At 38.5% G+C, this 22,272-nt stretch overlaps 1 protein-coding gene across 1 annotated transcript in view; it reads left to right on the forward strand.

Annotated features, from left to right (window-relative positions):
• The window catches only part of HFM1 (helicase for meiosis 1), a 109,663-nt gene that overhangs the window by 82,066 nt on the left and 5,325 nt on the right, over positions 1 to 22,272 (forward strand). Inside the window, exon 40 of the mRNA XM_061465528.1 lies at positions 15,606 to 15,657. Within this exon, the coding sequence (XP_061321512.1) occupies positions 15,606 to 15,657 (52 nt within the window). The remainder of the gene's footprint in view (positions 1 to 15,605; positions 15,658 to 22,272) is intronic.

A 22,272-nucleotide genomic window follows, 5' to 3' on the forward strand; every position in this document is an offset into this window, starting at 1 on the left:
TGCAGCTGGCTTTTCCCAGCTCTCTCATAGAGTGAAGTGCGTACTCTGTCCTCTTTTGCTTCCTTTTTCCTTCTTTAATATATATATGTATTGACATAAGTGAAATCACCTAATCTGTTTTCGAGAAATACTTAAAACCTAGAACCTGTGGCGTCTAATGAAAATAACTGCATTGTATGCAAATTATAATGAATGTTAGAACTCTGAAGTGATTTTTAAAGCAGTTTTTTGTCTTCTGGGAAGTTGAGAACATAATAGCAGTTAGTGCTCCCTATTAGGGTACTTATAAATGGAAAAGATATATTTTGGCAGTTTTCTTCTGAGGAAAAAGGGAAAAGATAAGTTGGGGGAGACACATGATGATGAATTAGCCTAGGTAAGCTGCAGTGGAAAAAATTAGAGGCTTTGGAGCAATTACAGAATGGGAGGGAGTGGAACTCACATGTCTGGTATGCAAACTGAACTGAAATGCTGGTGGAGCTGAGGTGGAAATGTTGCATGTGTGTTACATAAACCAAAGAAGACTGTAGATATTATTGTATATTCTTTCTGCATCCTTCCTTTGGGAAAAGCTCTGAAGGTTTGTTTTGCCTGACTTGTTTTCTTTGGTACTTTGGGATAGTGATTGTCTTTTTCTGTGTCCTTAGAAAGACTTCAGTGTATTGGTCAATAGTGACACGTGTTGTGCTGAGAAGTGATAGGCTTGCTGATGAGCTACTTTAGCATGGATTCTCACAGACCTTTCTTTTGTTAGTGTTTTGAAGGTAGATAGGTACATCACTAGCATTCAGTGCCATGTTCCTGATGAGACTTTCTGGCTAAGTTCACTCTGATTGTTGTTGCTATTACCTGCGGGTGAAAGTGGTGGTACATAAGAGAGCTTCTTTCCTGGCCTGTGTGAGGCTTGGAGAGGAAGAGAAACAGTTTGTCCAGGAAAAAAAATGTTCCCTAAGTGTACTTTTACTGTGACTGTAAGGCTGCTGTTGCTTGTCACAATTTTACCAGCAGTAATGTTGCATTAGCAAGCATAACTTACTTCTGCATAAGGGAGAGAACCAAAATAGTAATGAGACTTGGGAGAAACCGTTCAGGTTCCTATGCAACCACAATGTCAGACTCTTTCTACAAATGTCATACAGGTACTGTGATAATTCATTCTTAGAAATGTTTTCTAGACGCTAAAAAGAACTTGGGAATTTGTCTTCCGGTTTTGAATCCAGTGAAGTTCTAGCAGAGGTTACCAGAGAAGGTGATGTGCAAGAGGTAGACGAGCAAGGATTTATGTCAAAAATAAAAAAAAATACTGCAGTATTATAGTGGGAGAGGGTTTTTTTTTAATAATTGCAGGAGTTTTGTGAGTGTATGCACAGTTTATGTGTGTTCCTTTCCCATCTCTCCAGACAGATCTTTCTAAACATTTCATAGAATGATATAATCATAGAATGGTTTAGGTGGGAAAGGACCTTAAAATCATCCAGTTCCAACTGCCTGCCATGGGCAGGGATGCCTCACACTAGACCATATTGCCCAGGGCTCTGTCCCACCTGACCTGGAACACTGCCAGGGATGGGGCACTTACAACATCCTTGGGTAGCCTCACCACTCTCACAGTAAAGAACTTCCTCTTTATATCTAACCTGAACTTCCCCTGTTTTAAGTTCAAGCCCATCATCCCTTGCCCTACAGCTACAGTCCCTGATGAAAAGTCCCTCTCCAGCATCCTTGTAGCCCCCTTCAGACACTGGAAGCTGCTCTGAGGTCTCCATGGAGCCTTCTCCAGCCTAAAGAGCCCCAACTTTCTCAGCCCGTTTTCATACAGGAGGTGCTCTAGCCCCTGATCATCCTCATGGCCTCCTCTGGACTTGCTCCAGCGGCTCTATGTCCTTCTTATGTTGAGGACACCAGAACTGGTTACATAGAAACAAACTAAATCTTCTTTATTGTTTTCCAATGTAAGAGTATTGTGTTAGGGAACAAGATACTATGTTCTAAATTCAGGCTATACTGAGGGTAACATATCGACATTTACTAACATTGGGACTATATCCGTGTTCTGCAGTCTCTTTGGTAGTCCAGCAATGTCCATTAGGGAATTACAGAGGGTTATACTTTTGCATGAAAAGTACTCCCATATCCCAGCAGAACATTTCTTCATGTCATTTGGAACATTAAAGGTGAGTTGGGTGGTTTTTGTCTGTTAAACTGTTTAGAGAAAAGTGGATTTGTTTGACTTCTGCAGAGTGATCATTTTGATGTTTAGGATGTTGAGCACTGATTTAAATGAAGTTCTGCTTAATATAGTTCAAGTAACTTGGCTTTAGATCTAGTTAGTAAGCTGGTCCTGAGGCATGCTAATGCATTCTGTTTTTCAAAGGATGTAAAAATAAAGGAGGGATGATTAATTAGTGATCCCTTGCGTTGTGGTTTCAATGATGATCTTAAAGTCTTCTTCCAATTTAGTAATATCAGTACTAGGATCTAGGGTGATTTTGTACACAGTAGTCTCTCTGTGACTTCACTTTCATTCTGGCCAACAGTTTTACCTTAACTTTCCTTTTGTTCTTTTTAAGTCATCTTCTGGAATGCCATTTTCAGCAGGTGAAAGAGCATTGTTTTTTACATTCCTTATAATGTCTTTTTTCTTCCTGTTTTTTGTCACTGTATCTTCATTAGCATTTCTTCCTGACCTTAAAGGATATTTTAGCATTCAGAAATAAAAAACAAAGCTGTGTGATGTTAATCAACAGCTTATTTGAAAGAGCACAAACATAAAGTGTTACCTTTTGTTACCAGTACTCTTCTATTCAGAATTCACACTTTGTTTTTTAATAGGGTAACACTATTAAGGTAAAAAACCAAACACCAAACCAGAAAACAACAGAACACCCTACTATGAAACGCCTCTCCCCTTCTCTTCAGTCTCACCTTCAGTACAGATCTAAGAGTTTTATGGTTGCCTATACCTCATAAAAAATTAAAGACGCAAATATCACACTGTTTTCCTCTAGATACTGTAAATTCCCAGCAATCTTCTGTTAGGCTTAAACATAGTCGAGGAATACCTTTGGTTAGGGTATTCTGAAGCCTAGTTGGGTAGAAGTTGACCTGTTCTGTGCTTTAACTTATTTTGTTTTCTGTTTTATTTGTTCTCTGAATTCTTTTGTGAATCTGGCTAAACACATGTTATTTCTTCAATTTGTAGCAATACTTTATGTATTTCTGCACTTCTAACAGAGTTCTGGAGAGTAATTCCTGGCTTTTATTTTCTCAGAAGCTGTTTAAAGTTCATGAAGTAGGAATTGGGTAAGTTCTGAGCATTCGTATCAGAATTGCCCTAATTAAGTGTGCTTTTATGTGTTGTCCATGAACTTAAGGAAAAGTTCCTCTCTCCTTTAAGCCATTTAAACCAGAAGATTTCACACTCAGATATTGTCTAAGCATTTTGTGTTGATCAGAGTTTCTTTGGTGCTCCAGCTGAAAACAAACACAAAATACTAACCTTGAAAATCTTAACTTGTATGTTTACAAAATCACCAATACTGAGTTAGCTTGGGGGCCAGTCAACAGGCAGATAGTCAACTCTTTATGGGCCTAAAAGTAGTCATGGAGCCTCTATTGATGAGGATGACTTAAGTTTTTGGGACGTAGTCAATATCTGTGTGAGCTTATGAAGTCTTTGCGGGAGGTATTTTGGTGGTCATTGAAACTGTGGGTGTCCAGGACAACAGCAAAGTTTCCTTTATGTTGGGGGCTTGCTTCCATTTGTTTTAAGAAGCTTTTTACTTGCTGTTTACTTGCTAGAAGAAAATATTTGTGTCTCGGGGTTATGTGCTTTTTAGGGTGCAAGGGAGGCATGGGAAACATACAGGTTTCTTTGCCTCAGTTAAAAACCCTGTCATTTGTATCTGTATTCTGAAATGGAGTAATAATGTGAATGGCTTATGCCAGCTGTGTGTGTATTAATTTTATACTCTCAATTGTATGCAACTTCAGCCCATGCAGATCTGGTTCTTTTGTAGTACCCCTGTAATCCAGTGTAAAGCATATGAAACAGTCTTAGACTGTATGTCTTGTTTCTTGAGCTACTTTTGAAACTTTGATTGGGAAATCAGTTTTGGTCAGGAAAATTGACAAATCAAGTTTATATGTTATTTTTAATCCCCAGCCAGATGAGGTGCCTCAGGACAGCCAGTTGGCTGGATGTGTACAGGTGAGGATAACCAATATGCTTGTTGCTGTTGTCATTCCTAAAAGTCTTAACAGCTTCTTTGGGGGTGTACCAGAAGGGTGCTTTCCTGTAGCCAGAGCTACTGCTCTCATTCATCATATGATGAAGACATCAGCATTTTTAGCATGAGGTCAGCATTTCGTATGACTAGCAGTGTTATGTTACATGACCAAAATGGTGGTGATGAAGCGGCCAAACACATCCGATATAATGGATTTTTCTTGTTTTGTTGTGTGGAAGTTATGTTGTGACCCTTAAATGTATTTGTTAGAAGCTGCATGCCCTGCCTCAGTTTATTGGCTGTGTGTCACTACAGCTGGCTAGTGAAAAGTAGGCCGGTAGTTACGTATTTGCAGGTGTGACAAGGTAATAAAAACCAAGATACTTTGCTGCCTGTATCCAGATGAACAGAGATAAGTCTCTGCAAGAAACACTGCACACTTACACCTAAAATCCCAGACATCTTAATACTAAAAAAATGCAAATTGGAAGGACTGAGCTTGTCCACTGGTTGTTACGTGTTTGGAAGAATTAGTTTAAATAGTAAAAGGATCAAAGATAGAAATCTTCTGATGGCTAAGCAAAAGGAAGTGAACAGTGATACAAAATCCACAAGCATTTAAAGCATTCAAGTTTGAAGAGAAAAAGATTGTTGAAGCCCTAACCTTGAAGCCTGCCTAGGTCTGCTACACCATCTTGCAATCTGACATGGAGACTCCATAGAAGTTTATTAAACTGTGTAGAAAGAGACCTCAAGATACTGTGTAACCTGGGTAGAGAGACCTTGGGGTAGACCTTGAGAATATCTGCTTCATAGTAAGGAATAATTTTGAGCAAAGGCTTAGTAACTTTCCAAAAACACTTGGAAATGGTGTTATAGGAAACAGCCCTGTATGGAAGTTAATTAAATGTGTTAGTAATAAAACTCGACACAAGGGCCATGACTAGGAGCTTGCTAATGAGACATAGATGTGTCAGAGCTGATCTCTGATTGTTGTGGTTCAATGGAGTGTTCAAAATGGTAACTGTTGGTCTCATTCTACATTTCAGAGAGGTGTGTGGAGGCATCTGCCCCAGTTTGGTTTGCATACCGGGTAGTATGACCTGGGTTGTAAGACGTGGGTTGTTCCTATTAAAAGAAAGGGGGGGGAATGACACAGACAACCAATGCAGCTATCTAGCATAATGATGTAATACTAAAACACAATTGGTTTAATTATGTTGCATTGCTACAGCTTATCTAAAGTAGGAAATAGGTTTTCCTACATAAGTAGATGATGGACAGTGTTGGAAGCCTTAAGTGCCACCAGACCAAGAGTGAACACTGAGTAGCTTAGTGAGGAATGGATTTTTACTCTACTTAAAAAAAACATTTTCAATAGTTATCAATAGAGAGCACATTCTAACTTTACTCCTTCACCAAAACCAATCCTCTGTCATCAGTAAGCAGGCTCCTGCAAAATGAAGGACAGGCTTTATGTTACTAGTTATGTATACGTGACTCCCCAAAGTGATCTTTCATGGATGATAAATAATAGCATGTATATGAGCCCAGTTAGAAAGCAGAGTATTTTGTACCTTCACTTTAAATCTGGTAAACAGGAGTTGAATCTTAACTGTATAAAATGTATGTATATTTGGACAAAACTATTGCAGTGAGAATACCACTAGATTTTGTATTTTTAGGTGATTATTTTATATATGGTTATTTTGTCATACTAGAACATTCCTTGTAATGATAGCTTAGTCCTCTGATGCGCAAGCAGGCTCTTTGGGAGTTAGCAGTGCTGTTTACAGATGCTAATACTCCAGAGTGTCTGTTCTGTCCTCTGCTGGAGGTTACTGTCATAGGGGTATCAGAATAACATCTCAGCCACAGCAGTTCAGAGTTCAGCATAAACCTGTCTTCATTTTAAGCTTAAGCCCTTACATACGAGATATTACTAGTTTATAAGCAGAGGTTTACAGATACTTATGGAAATGTAAGTGTGCATGAAAGCTCTAGGAAATTTATGTTAGAGTTTACATTTTCACATGCATAGAAAATACACTTCTGCTGGGGCTATGAACAAGGAGAATCCCTTTCCTGCCACGGTCTACAGGAAGAGTCAAAAGCACTGTCTAGACAGACAACAGTGGGCATTAGAGCTCGTGATCCCAGCATAGCTACCTGTTCAACTGGAACAAACTTGTGAGGAACTGAATTTGGACTTGGGATCCTGTTCTGTAGGATGCTAATAATACCAGCTCACTACTTCCTCCCATTGCTGTTCTGAATGTTTATGTACTTCACTTTCTTGTTAGTGCCCTGCCGCCACATTGCTTTCTTTCAAACTGTCATGATACAAGATAGGGAGATTTTATAATTTTTTAAGAAAGAAGTGAAAACAGTGTCGTTTATCACTGATTTTGAGCTGTAGAACTTTAGGTTTAACCTGTTTTTCAGAACTGCATTGCAGTATTAAGCAAGCCTGGAAGGTGTTTCAGGTGTTGTAATTTTAAGACTGCAGAGATGTAGAGGAGGGGATAGAAATGAATGTGTATGTTAGTTTTGTCTTAAACTGGTTTTCTAGATATAGAAAAATCAGAGATATGTCAATCCACCAAGATAATGCTTTCAGCTACAGCACTTGCTTTGGTTTTCTAATCTGTGATCTGAGAAGGGGCTCTCTGTGACTGCTGGCAATGCGATGACCAGGGCTATAAAGCCTGTTAGCTCGTGATCTTGTCTTGAGGTGCATTCTTAGAGCTTGCAGTTTAACATCATGAATTGCATCACTGTTCTGCTCTTCAGAGTGTCCTGCAGACTGTTTAGTCTCCAAAACATAGATAGGTTGTTTGTTTTTAAATGGACTGCCATCCTGTTCCGTTTTCATTGTAAACTGAGACTGTGGGGAGTCCAGCATTAGGGAAGAGTGTTAGGTAAGTACATTAGGCTGAAGAGAGACTCGAGGGAGGTATCTGAAGTATGCAGGCAGAGAGAAAACTGCTAAGCAGTTTGCCGCCTTTGGGTTTAAACAGAGATTGCAGTAAGGACTGTTGGCTTTGAAACAGTGTTAAAGCTGAAGAGAAAATGGCTACCAGAAATCATTGTTGCTACAGTAACAACATGGCTTGACTATTAATGTGCTGCTTTAACTACTCTTAGAAAAATTGTGCGAGATACTGCTTTTACATAAAAGTGTCCTTAGTGGGAGCAGAGATTTAAATCCATTTAGATATTAATGGATATCATCAGGCTTCTTGGTTTAGAATCTGTTTATTGGAAAAACTAATTTCTATTTTCAAACCTTATTACTGCTTTTTCTACCTCAAAAAATAGCTTAATGGTTTTACTAAACTTAATACCCATATAAAACAACCTGGGGAGGGGGAGGGTGGTGAAAAACAGAAACAAACCCTCAAAATACCAAACAGTACAGAGAATTGATCACTTCTCATAATAATTTATAAAAACAAACAACCTGATACTATTTCACAAAAGATGTGGTATCTGGGAACATAATTCTGGTGTAAAGAAATGAAGTCTGTAATATTTGCAGGTATTTTGTATGCAGCAATGCTTTTGTTTAAGATATTTTTATATTTTGGGTTCAAAATAAGAAAAATATGGCTGACCTAATTCCTGCTTGAAGATTTATAAATAAAGATCAGATTTTAGCGTGGAATCTACTCAGGGATCTGTATTGTATTTTCCTTCATAAGGATGCAAGTGTATGTATTGCAGAGTAAGCTCTTTGCAGTTGTTTTTTGTTTTTATTAATAGAGAAGAGTGTAGTGACGTTGAAGAAGTTCAGAGGTGTATAATGCAGTACATCAGGAAAGGGAAAAGTGAAGTGCAGTGAATGTGCGAAGATCAACTGATGTATTTCTCTGCGTGTCAGGATTCCACAGGTGGCAGATTTGATGGCAGGTATGGCCTCTGCTCTTCATCAAGGTCCCATCTGTGTGCTGTGTCCTGTATACCTATAGCAGATCCCATTTTCTGTAGTTTTCTGGGAGGAAGGTTGGTGAAGTTCTCTGTCAGACTTCCCAAATGAAAAGGCATTGAGCAGAGATGAAGTTGATAAACTGTTTTCTATTCAGGAGACTTACAAAGGCTTACTCAGTGGTTAAAATTAAGAAGGCGTTTACTTAAAGTATGCATCTAAAATACATGCTTGCGTATGACTTGAAATGCAAGTATCTATACTTAGAACATGATATTTCTCAAATAGCATGTATGTTTTATTTACTTTGATTGTACCTGTATAGTATTTTTATGGCACAATCTTATTACACAGTTTCCTTCAGTATCTTGTACAAAACAGTCTTCTGACTGATTTCAGTGGAATCCTGCCTCATTTACAGGCATCTGTACCCCATACATAAAATACAAGTTTCAAGTTCTAGAACAATGCATAGTATGTAAAGAGAGTAATTTGGACAACAGAATGTTGCTGCTTGCTGGTACACAAAAGGGGATGCACTGATTTGATGTGCACAACCTTAACTTGATTTTTTTGTTATGGTTAGCCTTGCCTCCTTCATGTTTGTATTAAAATTCAGTGGGGTTTGTAGTGTAATAACACTACACAAGTCTTAACACCACTGTACAGATTGGTATTTGAAAACAAACCTTGAAATGTAACAGGCTGTTTTCTTACAATGAGCACATGGAAGGTGCTACCTCAGATATTTCCAAAAGCTTTGTTTTGCTTTGTGGTTTTTGATTTTTATTTCGACACAAAATGTTTTTTTATGCGAGGCAGCTGGTTCCTTAGGGAAGCACTTCAGTGAAGAAACTTACTGGTTTGGATTTTGGATTACTTGGTTTCAGCTGAGAAAATGGGTGTGCAAACTTGGACTAGGAATTTGCAAGGAACCGTCATCAATTTCTGTGAGGTGGGCAAGATCTCATGTAACTGTATTCTGAAGTGCATTCATGTGGTACTTAAGTAAGAGGGTGTGCCAGTGTATGTTGGTGTCCCTTATATAAAGCTTGTGTAATGATATGGTGAAGGAATATGTAGTAAATAAGACTGGTGGAGAGAGTGATTCTGTAACTGAAGGGTAGAGGCAGTTTCTGCACAAGTGATGTATTGATGAGGTTTTGCTGTCTGCATAATGGAAGGAGAAGTGTTCACTGTCAAGGATGATGCCAAGGTTATGTACAGCACCATTAGTATGGAGTGGAATGATGTCATTCTGTGCTTTAAGCTTTCCTGTTTTCAGAGAAGCTGTTCTACTTAAGGTATGTAAATGCAGCCAATGAAGAGCTAGTTTGTGTGGTCAAGAAAATCAGGCTGAAGGGTGACTGAAAATGTGCAGGTGTTTGTTATGCAAGTGCTGTGTTGATCCATAGCTTAAAGTGGTAGAGAAACGATAATGAAGGTGAATTATTTCTCTGCAGCTTATTGCTTATGGAAATTCTCATTGTGAAGAATGCCAGTCAATTTAGTTGGATATTGATGGACTGTAAAGTTATTAAATATCAGTAATAATTAGAGTGTTACACCTAATCTTAGCTGAGGGAGAAACTGCATTGATAGATAACCTTCAGAAACAACATCTCAGTATGTTCTCTTAAGGCCTTGAATTTACAGATGTTTGCAGAACTCCATCTTTAAACTGATGTTAGTTCAGTGCTTTTTTTATGCTTTCATTTGTATGTTCATTGTTGCATATTTGCTTACTAAACAATGTATTCTTAAAGTACACAGCTCTTAAATTATGTTAGTTTCCCCCTGCCTCTCTCCAGACATCTTTCCATTTTTACTGTGGGCCTGTTGTGTACGTCTTTAAATGTTTGCTTCTTTTATCTGTTTAGTGATGGAGAGGAAAAGTAACCTTTTTGGCCAGTGTATGTTTTGTTAGTCCAAACCACACTCATAGGATATTTTTGCCTCTGATGGTCTTTTCAGTTGTTTCCATTTGCATAATACAGATTTTCTAAATAATAATGAAATCTGTTGTTTGACTTAACTGGTGGTAAAAACACAAGTTGTTTTTTTTTTTTCTATTCAGGCCACTCTCTCTGACTGCTTTTATCCCTGTAATGATACTCCTGTTAATGTTGCCTTCTTCTAGTTGTAATCTTGTTTGGACTGAAGCAGCTTCACAGCCTGAGGTGTGATCAGTTGTGTTCATTCCTAACACTGTCACACTTCTCCTTGAGGTGCTTCACCGTCCCATACGGTGCTGTCAAAAAGCACAACTTTCTCCAAGTAGCAAAAGAAGAGATTTCAACACTTCCATGTGAAAGCCCCACCACAGCTTTGGGAGCTGTGCATGTAGCTTTTACTGTGATGAATCCACAAAGGAAGAGCTGTAACTTCTTTGAACTGATTTCAGATAACTCTCAAAATCTGTCAGGAGATTCAAAATGCAGGAAGCTGTCTTCTTTCCTGTAGTCCCTTGCTTGCTTTTGTTCACTCACTGAAGATTCTTTGAAGTCAGAAGCATCTCCATTAAAAGGACTTAAATTTTATCTCTTCATATTGTGAAGTATTAAGTTGTTGCTTAATTTGACTTCTGGATAATTCAAGCTTCAGTAGGTTATCCTGCACTTGAAGATTGCTTTTCATTAACTATTGTAAGAAGAATGATCTCTATTTTTTCCTTTGCAAATTAAATTTAGGTAAATTTCCTTGTTGCATTTATAATTCAGTTGGTTAAGCTGAAGTTTGAATAGCATAAATGGAGAGAACTTCTACAAATCCTCAAAGGGAGTTAATTTTGTGGTATTAGAAAACCTCATGTTTACATTTGAGTGATGATTTAAATGGAGCTACACTGAATGTTAGTTCTAGATATTTGTGGGTACTGAATGTAGAAGAAGTTATTTTTATACTGTTTAATAGAAATCAAAGAGCATCAAAGCTTCTGCAAACAGAAAGAAGGAAGCTACATTTTGTACAGGCAAGGTCATTGCTGACTACTTGTGAAGAAAATGGCAGTATATCTTGTATTTAAACAGCTTTTCAGCTGTATTAACTGATTTAGGATACTATTGTCAACTAAGCTTTTGCCTTTTTAGTCCTTTGCTGAAGTGATTTTATCCTTCGTAGTTGTGTGTAAAATTTTAGCTGGAGCTTCTTCTGGGTTTCTTGTAATAGCCTTTTCTTAGAGTAATCTCTGCTTTCTGCTGGCTGATTTTTCCTGCATTGATTCTTAGAATTGCTAGATTTCTGTAAGATTATGGACATTTATCAGAGCTGCATCAGATATTAGAATGAAATCATCCCGTTTCCCCCCCCCCCCCCGCCCTTTTGAATTTAGCAGATTTTAATGCTGGGATGGCAATATCCTAATAAATGTAAATGCTGCATCTCAACCAACTAATCAAAGTTTGTAAGTCCTAGAAAGCACTTGAAAATCAAGCCTACAGTTGCAAGCTTTTTGCTGTGTTTTTATCTTGAGCTGGTGAAATGCACTGTTCAGCCACACCTTACACCAGCAAAAGTAGTTTGGACAGTATAGTTTGTTCTACCCTTTGTTTCTTCCTCTTCCGTCCTTCTCCCACAAGCATATGCGTCTGTAGGGTCAAAAGCTTGTTTTGTATTACAAGTCTCTTTAAAAGCAACTGACCAGCAAAAGAAAAAACCACACCAAAAAAACATCTCTATGAATTACATTCCTGACTGCAGCCATTCCAGGAGAACATGGTGATTAAAGATGGTTAAGTGTCTTTTCTCAAATAGGTGTAGATGTGTCAGTTAGCAGAGATCTGTTAGGAAACTATTGTGAGCAGTTGTTTTTCCTCTACTTAATACCGGCTGATGCCAGCCTTATGAAGTTTAACCATGCCAAGTGCAAGGTCCTACACCTGAGTTGAAGCAATCCCAGGCACAGCTGCGGGTTGGGCAGAGAAGAGATTCAGAGCAGCCCTGCAGAGAAGGACTTGGGGGTGCTGATCCATGAGAAAATGAACATGAGCCTGCTTCAGTGTGCACTTGCAGCCCAGAAAGCCAACCGTATCCTGGGCTGCGTCAAAAGGAGCGTGACCAGCAGGTCGAAGGAGGTGATCCTGCGCCTCTACTCTGCTCTCGTGAGACCCCACTTGGAGTATTGTGTGCAGTTCTGGTGTCCGCAACATTAAAAGGACATGGAAATGCTGGAACAAGTCCAGAGAAGGGTCACGAGGACGATCATGGGACTGGAGCACCTCCCGTATGAAGACAGACTGTGAGAAAGTTGGGGCTGTTCAGCCTGGAGAAGAGAAGGCTGCGTGGAGACCTCATAGCAGCTTTCCAGTATCTGAAGGGGGGCTATAGGGATGCTGGAGAGGGACTCTTCATTAGGGACTGTAGTGATGGGACAAGGGGTAACATGTTAAAACTGAAACAGGGGAAGTTTAGATTGGATATAAGGAGGAAATTCTTTCCTGTTAGGGTGGTGAGGCACTGGAATGGGTTGCCCAGGGAGGTTGTGAATGCTCCATCCCTGGCAGTGTTCAAGACCAGGTTGGACGAGGCCTTGGGTGATATGGTTTAGTGTGAGGTGTCCCTGCCCATGGCAGGGGGGTTGGAACTAGATGATCTTAAGGTCCTTTCCAACCCTAACTATTCTATGATTCTATTTACCCATGAGTGAGATGCTTGTGCTTCTTTAAGCATTCTCACCTGTGAGAATCCATCTGTGTTTCCTTAGTACCACTGGGGGTACACTTGACATATCTCCTGTCTCCACCACTGCGGTTTTCTTTCTCTTCCTGTTCTCTCCCCTTATCAGAACAGCAGCTGCTTATCAGTGATCAGAAGCCTCACCATTGCACAGCAGTCCTTGTACCTGCTGTGGGCCCCTTTTGAGTGGCAAGGCCTCAAGGTGAATGCTCTGGAACTGTATTTCCTACCTGCTTTTGAGTCTCTTGATGCTGTCTTTATTACTGGTGAGGGAGACTGCCTTTCATTCTTGTTTCCTGTTCCGATAATGAGAATTAAGACAGAAAAATCAGAGCCAAAGCATTTGTGATTTTGAAATCTTCACCTTTCCCTAAGGAGTCTTGGAGAGCTACCCCTCCTGGATCTGATGGTAAAGAATTTCAGGTGCTCAGTTATTCCAAATGTCAACACCCTTGAAATGAAGGGTAGGTGTTAGAGTTTGATTGTACTGGCATGAGAGGAATCTTCTCTGACAGCAGAATGACCTTTGAGAGTTGAGTGTTGCTTAAGTACTGTAGGTTGGATTGCTTTAAGCAGTGAGAGTCTCAGTGCTGTCAGTAGTTTGGGCTAAAATCTGGTGTCTTTCTGTGGATTGCATTGACTTCATTAAGATGTTTGCATGCCATGGCATGACCTGTCACCCATAGGGTGGAGCTTTGAACACAAGTGGGTTTAAAACCCTGGAAAGGGGAGTTAATTCTGCAGGGCCCTTTGAAGTTTGTAACACAGGGCTGCAGTGGCCAGCCCTTTGGTGCTTCAGCAGTTTGCTTGCCAATCATCTTCTTGGTGAGACTTCTGTCACCTTTCCTTCAGCGAGGCAATATCCCAGTTACAATGGCCCATCTTCTCTCTTCACTTCTCTTTCCCTCTGTGCTAACAGGGAAAGATTTATCCCCCAAGTGGTCTGCGAGCTCCCTATGAACCAAAGGGTACTTGCATTTAAGTTTTCTCCAGAGCACATTCAGTGAGTACAAGAGTAGCACATACCCTCGAGACAGGCAGTGTAGGGTAAGACTTCCCATCTTATGTCAACAGAGTAATAGACTGCTCCAAATTAATGTGTTTTCATGAAAAAGCTGTTAGAGTGAGTAACTGTATTACCGCACTGATCTACAGTTGTCCGGGCTAAATCCTTTGATGCAAAGATTTTGTCTGCACTTGAATCACAAGCCATGAAATCTATGTTGAGAACAGTTACTGCTGATGTTCAGCTAATTGCAGTGTTCAGAAGATGTGAGAATTGCTACAGTGGTGGTGTGAGATCATTTTGCAGGGAGGAAGACGTTGATGTAGTTCTTACCTGCAGTGAGAGAACTGTTTGGCTGGGATTGACTCTCCCCAGACAAAGTGCACACACAGGTTTACTGAGGTGTCTGGTTTAGTGCTGATATTAGTGTTTGATAATGTTAAAGCCTGTAAAGACTTTGGATCCCATTTCTTGAAAGGTGTTATGGCTCTTCAAACATGCATGGTATTTTGTGGGTGTTTTTAACTGTAGCTTTACATTTACCTTCTGTAACACACAGCAGGGCTCCGTTACTGTTTGCAAATAACACTTCTGCTTCTCCAGGCACATGAACATTACTCTGAAACCTGACTAAAGAATTTTTGACTTTTTTCTGTAGTACATCTTACTTGAGAAATGAGCATATATTTTGAATAACAATAATGCATAAAGGCAACAGGTTTATGTGGTACTTAAGAAATGATCCTGGGGCTAGGGAAAGGAGTTCGGAGACTTGTCTTCACTTACTTTATATTGCCAGAAAGACTTCTTTGAAAGGTCTGTCTTTTCTTACTCTTTGTAATCTGGGGAGGTGGCTTTGACACAGTTACAGGTTAACTGGGGAACTTGGAGTCATAAAGCTGCATGTGATCAAATTGAGGGAAAGAATCTTCCGCAGTATTTGAGGATGGATATCTGTTTCAAAGTTACTTCTGGTGATAAATACATCGGTTTAGGTACAGATAACCTTCCCTGTAAAGCTTTATGCTGGTAGTTGCGTCTTCATTAGAAGTAGACCCAGAGATGCTGTACCCAAATCCATTCTTGCTTTTTTGCAGCTTCAGTGACTTGGGGTCTCTTCCAAATGTTATATACTCTGATTATCTCCAACTAGGAAGTGAAGTACTTCCTCTATAGTTAGTTCTGTTAAAGATCCATGAGCAAAACTGAGATTAGAGCATTTAATCTTAATTATCTTTAATGAAGACAAAGTAAGTAATGATTTTAAAATGGCCCAGCCAGCCTTAAAACAATAATCACAGTTTTGTCCTAGGAAAGGCAACGGAGTAGTGAGGCCCAGGCTTAAAATTGTCCAACACTTAATCTTGGATATGTTCATCATTTTTCCTTGAAAGATTTAAAAAACATTTGTAACCATTTCCTTTATGTGTTTCATTCCCCATCCAGGGACCTTGAAGGCAGAGCTTTTCTGGCCTGTAACTCTTTTTCTCCTGTCCTGCTCACTTAGTTTAATAGCCTGTGTGTATTTGACAGGATTTCTTGATGGATCTTTAATTGAAGTACCAACATCTGTGTTATTTGAAGATTACATCTGTATTTGGGTGAAGACCACTGGAACTTTGATATTTCTACACTGAGACAAAACTGATGGAATACTTGTTTAGCTGTGAATTTCTTATCTCTGTGCTTTGTCTGTCTTGTCTCATAGTCTAGAACACGAGCAGGAAACAGTGGTATTTGTACAGTAAGTTCTTGTTTTATTTTGCAGGTTTGTTTTAATGTGGAAGTGGATCTCACAGCTTCATGTAAATCAAACAAAGGTGAGTAGGAGTTTTGTGGATGCTGCTTTTCTTGGGGGGGGAAATGGGTGTTCTTTCCCCCCTACCCCAAATTCCTTAGGTCCATTAGCGTATACTGCTAAACACTCAAAAAGCTGTCAAGGAATTCTACTAGCTATTGGGAACCAAAATGGTGAGTACTTCAAATTAATTTCATCCTCTACACATTATCCACCTGGTTTCAAAGTACTGAAAGTGTACTTTGCATTGTGAAAGCAGCTGTTAAACTTGCACTTACTCGATTAATAAATAACTGTGTGGGAAACTTGACCAGCTACCAGAATAGCATCTCAAAATTTTAATAATGAAATTCTCTTGAGTTTAGGTTTGGGTTTTGTTTATTTTTTTCCCCTCAGGGACACTTCTGGGTGCTATTTGAAAGACAAAAGTCTATGAAGATTTACTGCTGGTACTCATGAGCTGTAGAACTTAGGTGTCTATTTGCAAATGCAAAGTGTCAGTCTGGGAAAATTGTTCTGTAACTTTGGCATTTGTCCCACCCCCCCATTATTTTGAGGAAAAAAAGAACTTAGCCCAGATTTTGTTTCTCTTCATGTTACTTGATATTCTACTTCAGGAAAACCTTGAACTGTAATATTAGTCTCTTCTCCATTAAATTCTGTGAAATGTAACAGGGACCAGTTTGCTTTAGTCTGTTTTAGCTTGAGTCTTTCAAGAGTATCTTTAGGTAAGGCACCACAGTTCAGTAAATTCTCTGCTGTGAAAACAGGGCATGATGGACTTGTGTACACAGGCTTCCATACCAAACAAAAGCTGGCTTCTCGAGTTTCCTGCTTGCTACTTGACCAATATGCCATCTTTGATACAGCTTCTTGTGGTGACCTGGTGTTTTGAAAAGGTGAGAGTAAGATCCCATTTGCTCAGATGGGCTTGTTCTTTAGCTGTAGATGTAGTTTTAAACATCATAGAATGTTTAGGGTTGGAAAAGTCCTTAGGATCACCCAGTTCTAACTCCCAAAATGTAGTATGTGCATTTTAAAATAGACGTGTCTATTGTGTCTTCTGCTCTGCAAAGACTTTTCTTAGTGCTACTGCTGTCAACTTTAAAATACTGATTACAGCAGAATGCTTTGTGGGGAATTTAAAACAACACTTTGTTCGATGTTGTTCCTTTGTATAATGTACAACTGATTCAGGACTTTTGATTATGGATTGCCTTCCGTACTATGAACAATTAAAAGTAAGCTGTACTACTGTAGCATGCATATAATCAGATGTAGATGATGTTTACTGCCTTAGCTTGACTTTGCAAGTTTCTAGAATGTGTTGCTTTGAGAAAACGAATAAATACAACTCTGCAAAAGGAAATACTTTATCTGAGGATGAGTGCAAAACAAGAATCATTGTTACAGAAGGGACTTATATTCTCAGTAAGATTTAGATTGTTCCCTGTGCCTTCTAATGCTTTCAGTACTTCATGCTTACAGTTTATGTTCTGTCTCTTCTTAATTTATTGTTATCTCATTACTGGTTTAAATGCAGAAAATTAGTTGAGAAGTCTATATAAATAACTGAGTATGTTCTTTAAGCATGAGATCATCTGAATGAAACTCCAAAGACCTTTCATCTTAATGGTAGTTGTCTGTGTATAATAGAAAAAAGCTGGTCTCTGAGGGGAAAGCCTCTGCTCTTGCATACATAACAAGAGGGCAGAAAAAATGTGTAAAAGAATACATGGAAACAGTGTAATGGCGTTTGATCAGTGTTGTTATTGCTTGGAGGAGATCTTGAGGTTCTGACAGTTCTGTAAAGATGACAACTGAATAGTCAGTAAATCAACGCAAATATTACGCAGTTATCAGGGAACAAAACAAAAACCAGAAGAAAACAAAAACCAGATCTGGTTATACAAATTTGTGGTGTATCATAGATGCATTGCATTGCTATGTGTATTGCTTCTTGAGTACTAATCTAGTTCTGGGGCTGAAAAATGGCACAGAACGTTCAGAGAAAGGCAGCAAGGAATGCAAACTTGTCCTTTTGCGTAATCTTATGTCATTTAAACCAATAGCTGAAAGTGGGATTTAATGATTCACTCATTTTACTTGTACACTTGACCAGGATGTATTTCTTAATGACTGACAGTGTGCTTTCCATGTAGGTTTTCTTTGAGTAAAGGATCTGGGGTTTTTGTTCTTTAATACAAATGCAAAAAATATGCTATCCTGGGGTTTGGAAATTAAAAATAATAACCTTTTGCTATTTAAAACACACAGGTATAAAATCCTGTATGCAGTGAATGTACTTTATTGGGATTGCTATAATTTTTATTCTTTAAGTTTCTGACTTCCAGGCTGTGTCTCCTGAGCTCCATATGAGGAGCTATCTTGTATTAAATATGAGGAAAAGTAAGGAAAAAATAATCTTGGTCTCAGCGTGTTAATAGAATAGTGGGTCACGCTTCTGTGTAACCAGAAGGTGACAGAAGGTAGGTGCTTGAGCTGACTTGCCTTGTAACAGTGTGTAGAGTGAGGTCAGATTTTAAGCGTTTGAGGTATCAGGGAAAAACACTTTCTTCCAGAAAGTGTCTTGAATGTATTGCTGTACCTAAAAGTAGAGGATGTAATAAATTAATAATAGTACTGTGGATGCTGAAGAAGGATAGGTTATGTACAGAATTTTGCACAGGGTAAATTTGAGTATGTGGGATGTGTGTTTCTTTGGCTCGTACAATGGATCTCAGACAATTTTCATCTTGTTCGTATTGCCTTGGTAACATCAAGTTGAGTTTTCTGCCATTAAATCACTTATGGTGATGACTTTTAAAAGAAACAAAAAACATTTATGAGGGGGGTGACATTATCTTTTCTTGTCACATGGAATTGCAAATTTTCTCTGTTCATCTGATCATGTACAGAGTTATGTAGCTTAGGGTCTTTTAAAAACTCTTTATTTCATGTTTGTCGGTAAAAGTGATCTTTCTCCAAGTTGGCAGAATTTTTTGTTCTTAAACTGAAAAGGTAACAAGATAGTTTTTTGGCCTTAACCTGGCACTGCTTCTTTCAGTCTTACTAGGTTTTTAACCCTTGATCACTGAAAGAATATAGAGGAGTATGAGAGCTACTTTGCTGGTAAGGATGAGTGAATATCACTAATATAATTCATTACACTAAAGTTCTAAATTAAATGAGTGAAAACAGAGTGTTCATTTCAAGTAGTCTTTCTATATTTGGGAAGGATAGCATGCTTTAGGAGTTAAGAAGTCTTAACATTTGTGGTGCTATTAAAATATGGACAACAAATAGTTGCCAGCCAAAAAGCATGAGAAATTGCTAAATGTGTTTCAAATTGTGCTGGATGAAAAGGATTTCAACTTTCATTTAATATAATAGGAAATAAGATCAGAATATTTCCAAAGTTGAAAGGTTTTAAAAGATCTGCCTCAATAAAATCAAGTTAAACTGTTCTTAATGTTGTCTTTAAGAAAGCTGTACTGTAAATCCATTGTGCAGCATCATTTTGTTGTCATGCAAGTTTTCATCTGTGGTCTGTAGGACTAACACTAATTCATGCAGGTAACTAACAATATAATGAATAGAGAAATATTCCTGTAAAAATAGTCAAATATACCTGACTAAAATCCTTCCCAATCTGTTGTGATCTTTAAAAGCTAACAGAAGTACATAGAATAGCTTGTCCAAATAACAAGCTGGAAATTTATACTTTAAGAGGTCTTTTGCTCAGTTACTGAATTCACCTTTCTCTGAAATTTGGGTCTGTGGTGAAAATAAGACTTCTTTGACCTTGTAGTTAAAGTTGACTGGGGATTTGTACAGTTACGGAAAACAGCTAATTATTAGAGTCAGTTTGTTGCTATGTATTTGATTTATATTGGAAGAAATAGTTCTTTACCCAGCTTCTCACAAAAGGTGCCTGAACAAAAAGACCGAATTGCAGGAAAAACCTTTGTTCTAAACAGAAAGTCGGTTTTAGATTTGGATATGAAAATTCTGTAGGTTTTGCTTTGATTGATGAATTTTAAATACATTAAATACACCATTGCTCATAGCCACTTGGTGGCTAAGGGAACGTTTTCAGTTCTGTGTGTTCTACACGTGGGGAGTAATTAGATTTGCATACAGGATTTCACCACCACTTGGTGGCAGTACCTGGCTTCAAAAGGACTCGTTTTTGAGCAGATGAAGTGACTGATTCTGTACAGCTACAGGTTAAGGGGTGTAGATTTGTCATAAAATTTCTAAAAGTTAGTGATGTGTTTTAGAAATCAGAATACTTTTTATTTAACTTACTGGAAGGATTTGCGTTTGTAAGTCTCTGTGGAAAACCAAGCTATCATGCCTAATAGAATCTGTAATTTCAGCCTATTTCTTGAGTTAATACTATTCTCAAGTGATGTATTTAATATTCCCCACTTGAATTATTCTAGCATTTACTTCTAGCATTTTACTTTGATTGAGCAGTGTACTTAAAGTAATTTTAGAACATAAAATTTGCTTCATGGTAGTGTTCTTCATAAGGATGTGTTTTGCAGTTAAATAGAGGACTGCCAAAGCTTTTTTTGCCTTCTGAAATGTTCTCTGCATTTTCACTTTTTCATTTATTAATATAAGTTTTAGGAAAAGGTTCTCCAGTAGATTTTTCTGTCAAGAAAGCTGCTAAAAGTTTGTGCCTTTACTCATAGTTGTTGCTTCTTGGTTGTGCCGATTCAGCAGCGTGTGGGTCCCAGCTTTTTTAACTGGATAATGAAATGGTTGGAAGTGTGAAAGAAGGAACCTGGGGGAGTGGAGGAAGGCAGGAGTACTTTAAATTGGCTTTGCATGGGATTATTCCCGGTATAAGACTTCATACTTTCCTCTGTTGAACTTCATGAGGTTTCTGTCAGCCCATTTTTCCAGCCAGTTGAGGTCCATCTGAATGGCAGCACAGCCCACTCAGCTGCTCCACTCAGCTGTGTCATCAGCAGACTTGCTCAGGGTACCTTCTGCCCTGTCATCCACATCATCAATAAAGATACTGAACAGTGTTGGACCAGTACTGACCCCAGTTTATAGCTCCAGTTACTGGCCACGGGCTATACTTTGTACTGCTGATCACAACCCTTAGTTTTTTGGCAGCCAGATAAAAAAACTGTCTCGCAATAAGGTTTTTCTTTATAGACTGTAATGAGGAAAAAACCTTCTTGTTTTGTAGCTCTGGTGGTTAATAAACTAAACTACTTGTATCATGTCTGGATAAAAGCAATTTTTAGTACCATACTTGGGACTTAAGAATACATTTGGCTGAAAAACACAGGTAATGGTGGTGAAAAGGATGAAAGGTGTTTTCTCAGACATTTAGCTTCTTTAGAGAGAAAAATTGTGTGAGCATGTGAGATTGAGATAAATTATCTCTGCATGTAAAAGTGCATTTTGGGGGAGAAATAGTGTGTCTTATCACAGAGCTTTAAATCTGTATTTTTTACATTTCTGTGTCTCTTACTGGAATGCTGCGAAGTCATGTATGTCTGCATTGAGGAAAACTCACACTGTAGTTCTCATCTTTAGTAGAAACTAATGGCACTGCAAGTCAAACTAGATCACGCTACTAGAAATCCAAACTAGACAAAGAGCTGCAGGAACGTGGAGATTTAAGTGCGTGGCTTTCCTCTATGAACAGGGTTCTGGAGTGCTGGGGGGAGTTACGGAACCTGTGAATTGCTAGACAATGTGTGACTGTTCTTCAGTTACCAGATTCAAAGTCATGCTTCTTTTGTACTGGGTAGGCATCTTTTAGAAATTACCTAACTCACATTGAAAAGTCTTTACCAATGAAACCACCTTAAACTGCTGTGTTAGCACTTCCAAGAGTATTTTTTAAAAGTCATACATCTGATTCTTTTGACACTTAAATTGTATTGTAATTTATTTTATTGATTGCAGTATTGAATTTTAGCATGATGCACCCTGTTGTGACAAACTGGTTTATTTTCCCAAGCAAATCAATATTAGAGGAATAAGATTAAGAATGGTTGGTGGCAGTAATGGGATTCTCTCCTATAATTTCATTCTTCAGTTGTATACTGCTTCCTTTCACATGTGAGCTGTTAAAGTATCACTCTTTCAACATTCTAGACCAGAAGCAAAGTTTCTGAAATTTAAGGGAAGTTTATTTTGTTTCCTTAGTACCTGATACACAGCTTTTGAAGGTAAATGAACTTTGAGAAGTGTGTTTCAGATCTGTTCCTGAACATAACCCTCCTGAAAAGACAGGCTGCTTGTGTGTGGTGACTCCTCTATAACTCAGTTTCTCTTCAGTCGATTTCTTCTACATAGCTGTTGACAAGTCAGAGAATCTTTCAACAGTATAGCAAAACGTTAGAGGCAATAACTTTGTGTTTCTTTTTTTAGGAATAATGTAACTTCTTAGTGTGGCATCAGTAATTTTTCTTGGTGCTTTAAAAATACGAGAGTCTTGATTAGCTATGAGAATATGAGAATGAGAGTTTATGTTTTCATGTGAACAGCTGTGGATGTGAATTGAAGATAATTCAGTTCAATGGAACTCCTCAGACTGTAGTTATATTAATAACCCTATGCTTGTATGGAAAGTGGCTGTGGGAGGGCAGTAGTCATGGTG

The sequence above is a fragment of the Pezoporus flaviventris genome, unplaced genomic scaffold (assembly GCF_033815535.1).
Source record: "Pezoporus flaviventris isolate CSIRO_AGI_PZ_B2104156 unplaced genomic scaffold, CSIRO_AGI_Pfla_v1 ptg000040l, whole genome shotgun sequence".
Taxonomy (NCBI): Eukaryota; Metazoa; Chordata; class Aves; order Psittaciformes; family Psittacidae; genus Pezoporus; species Pezoporus flaviventris.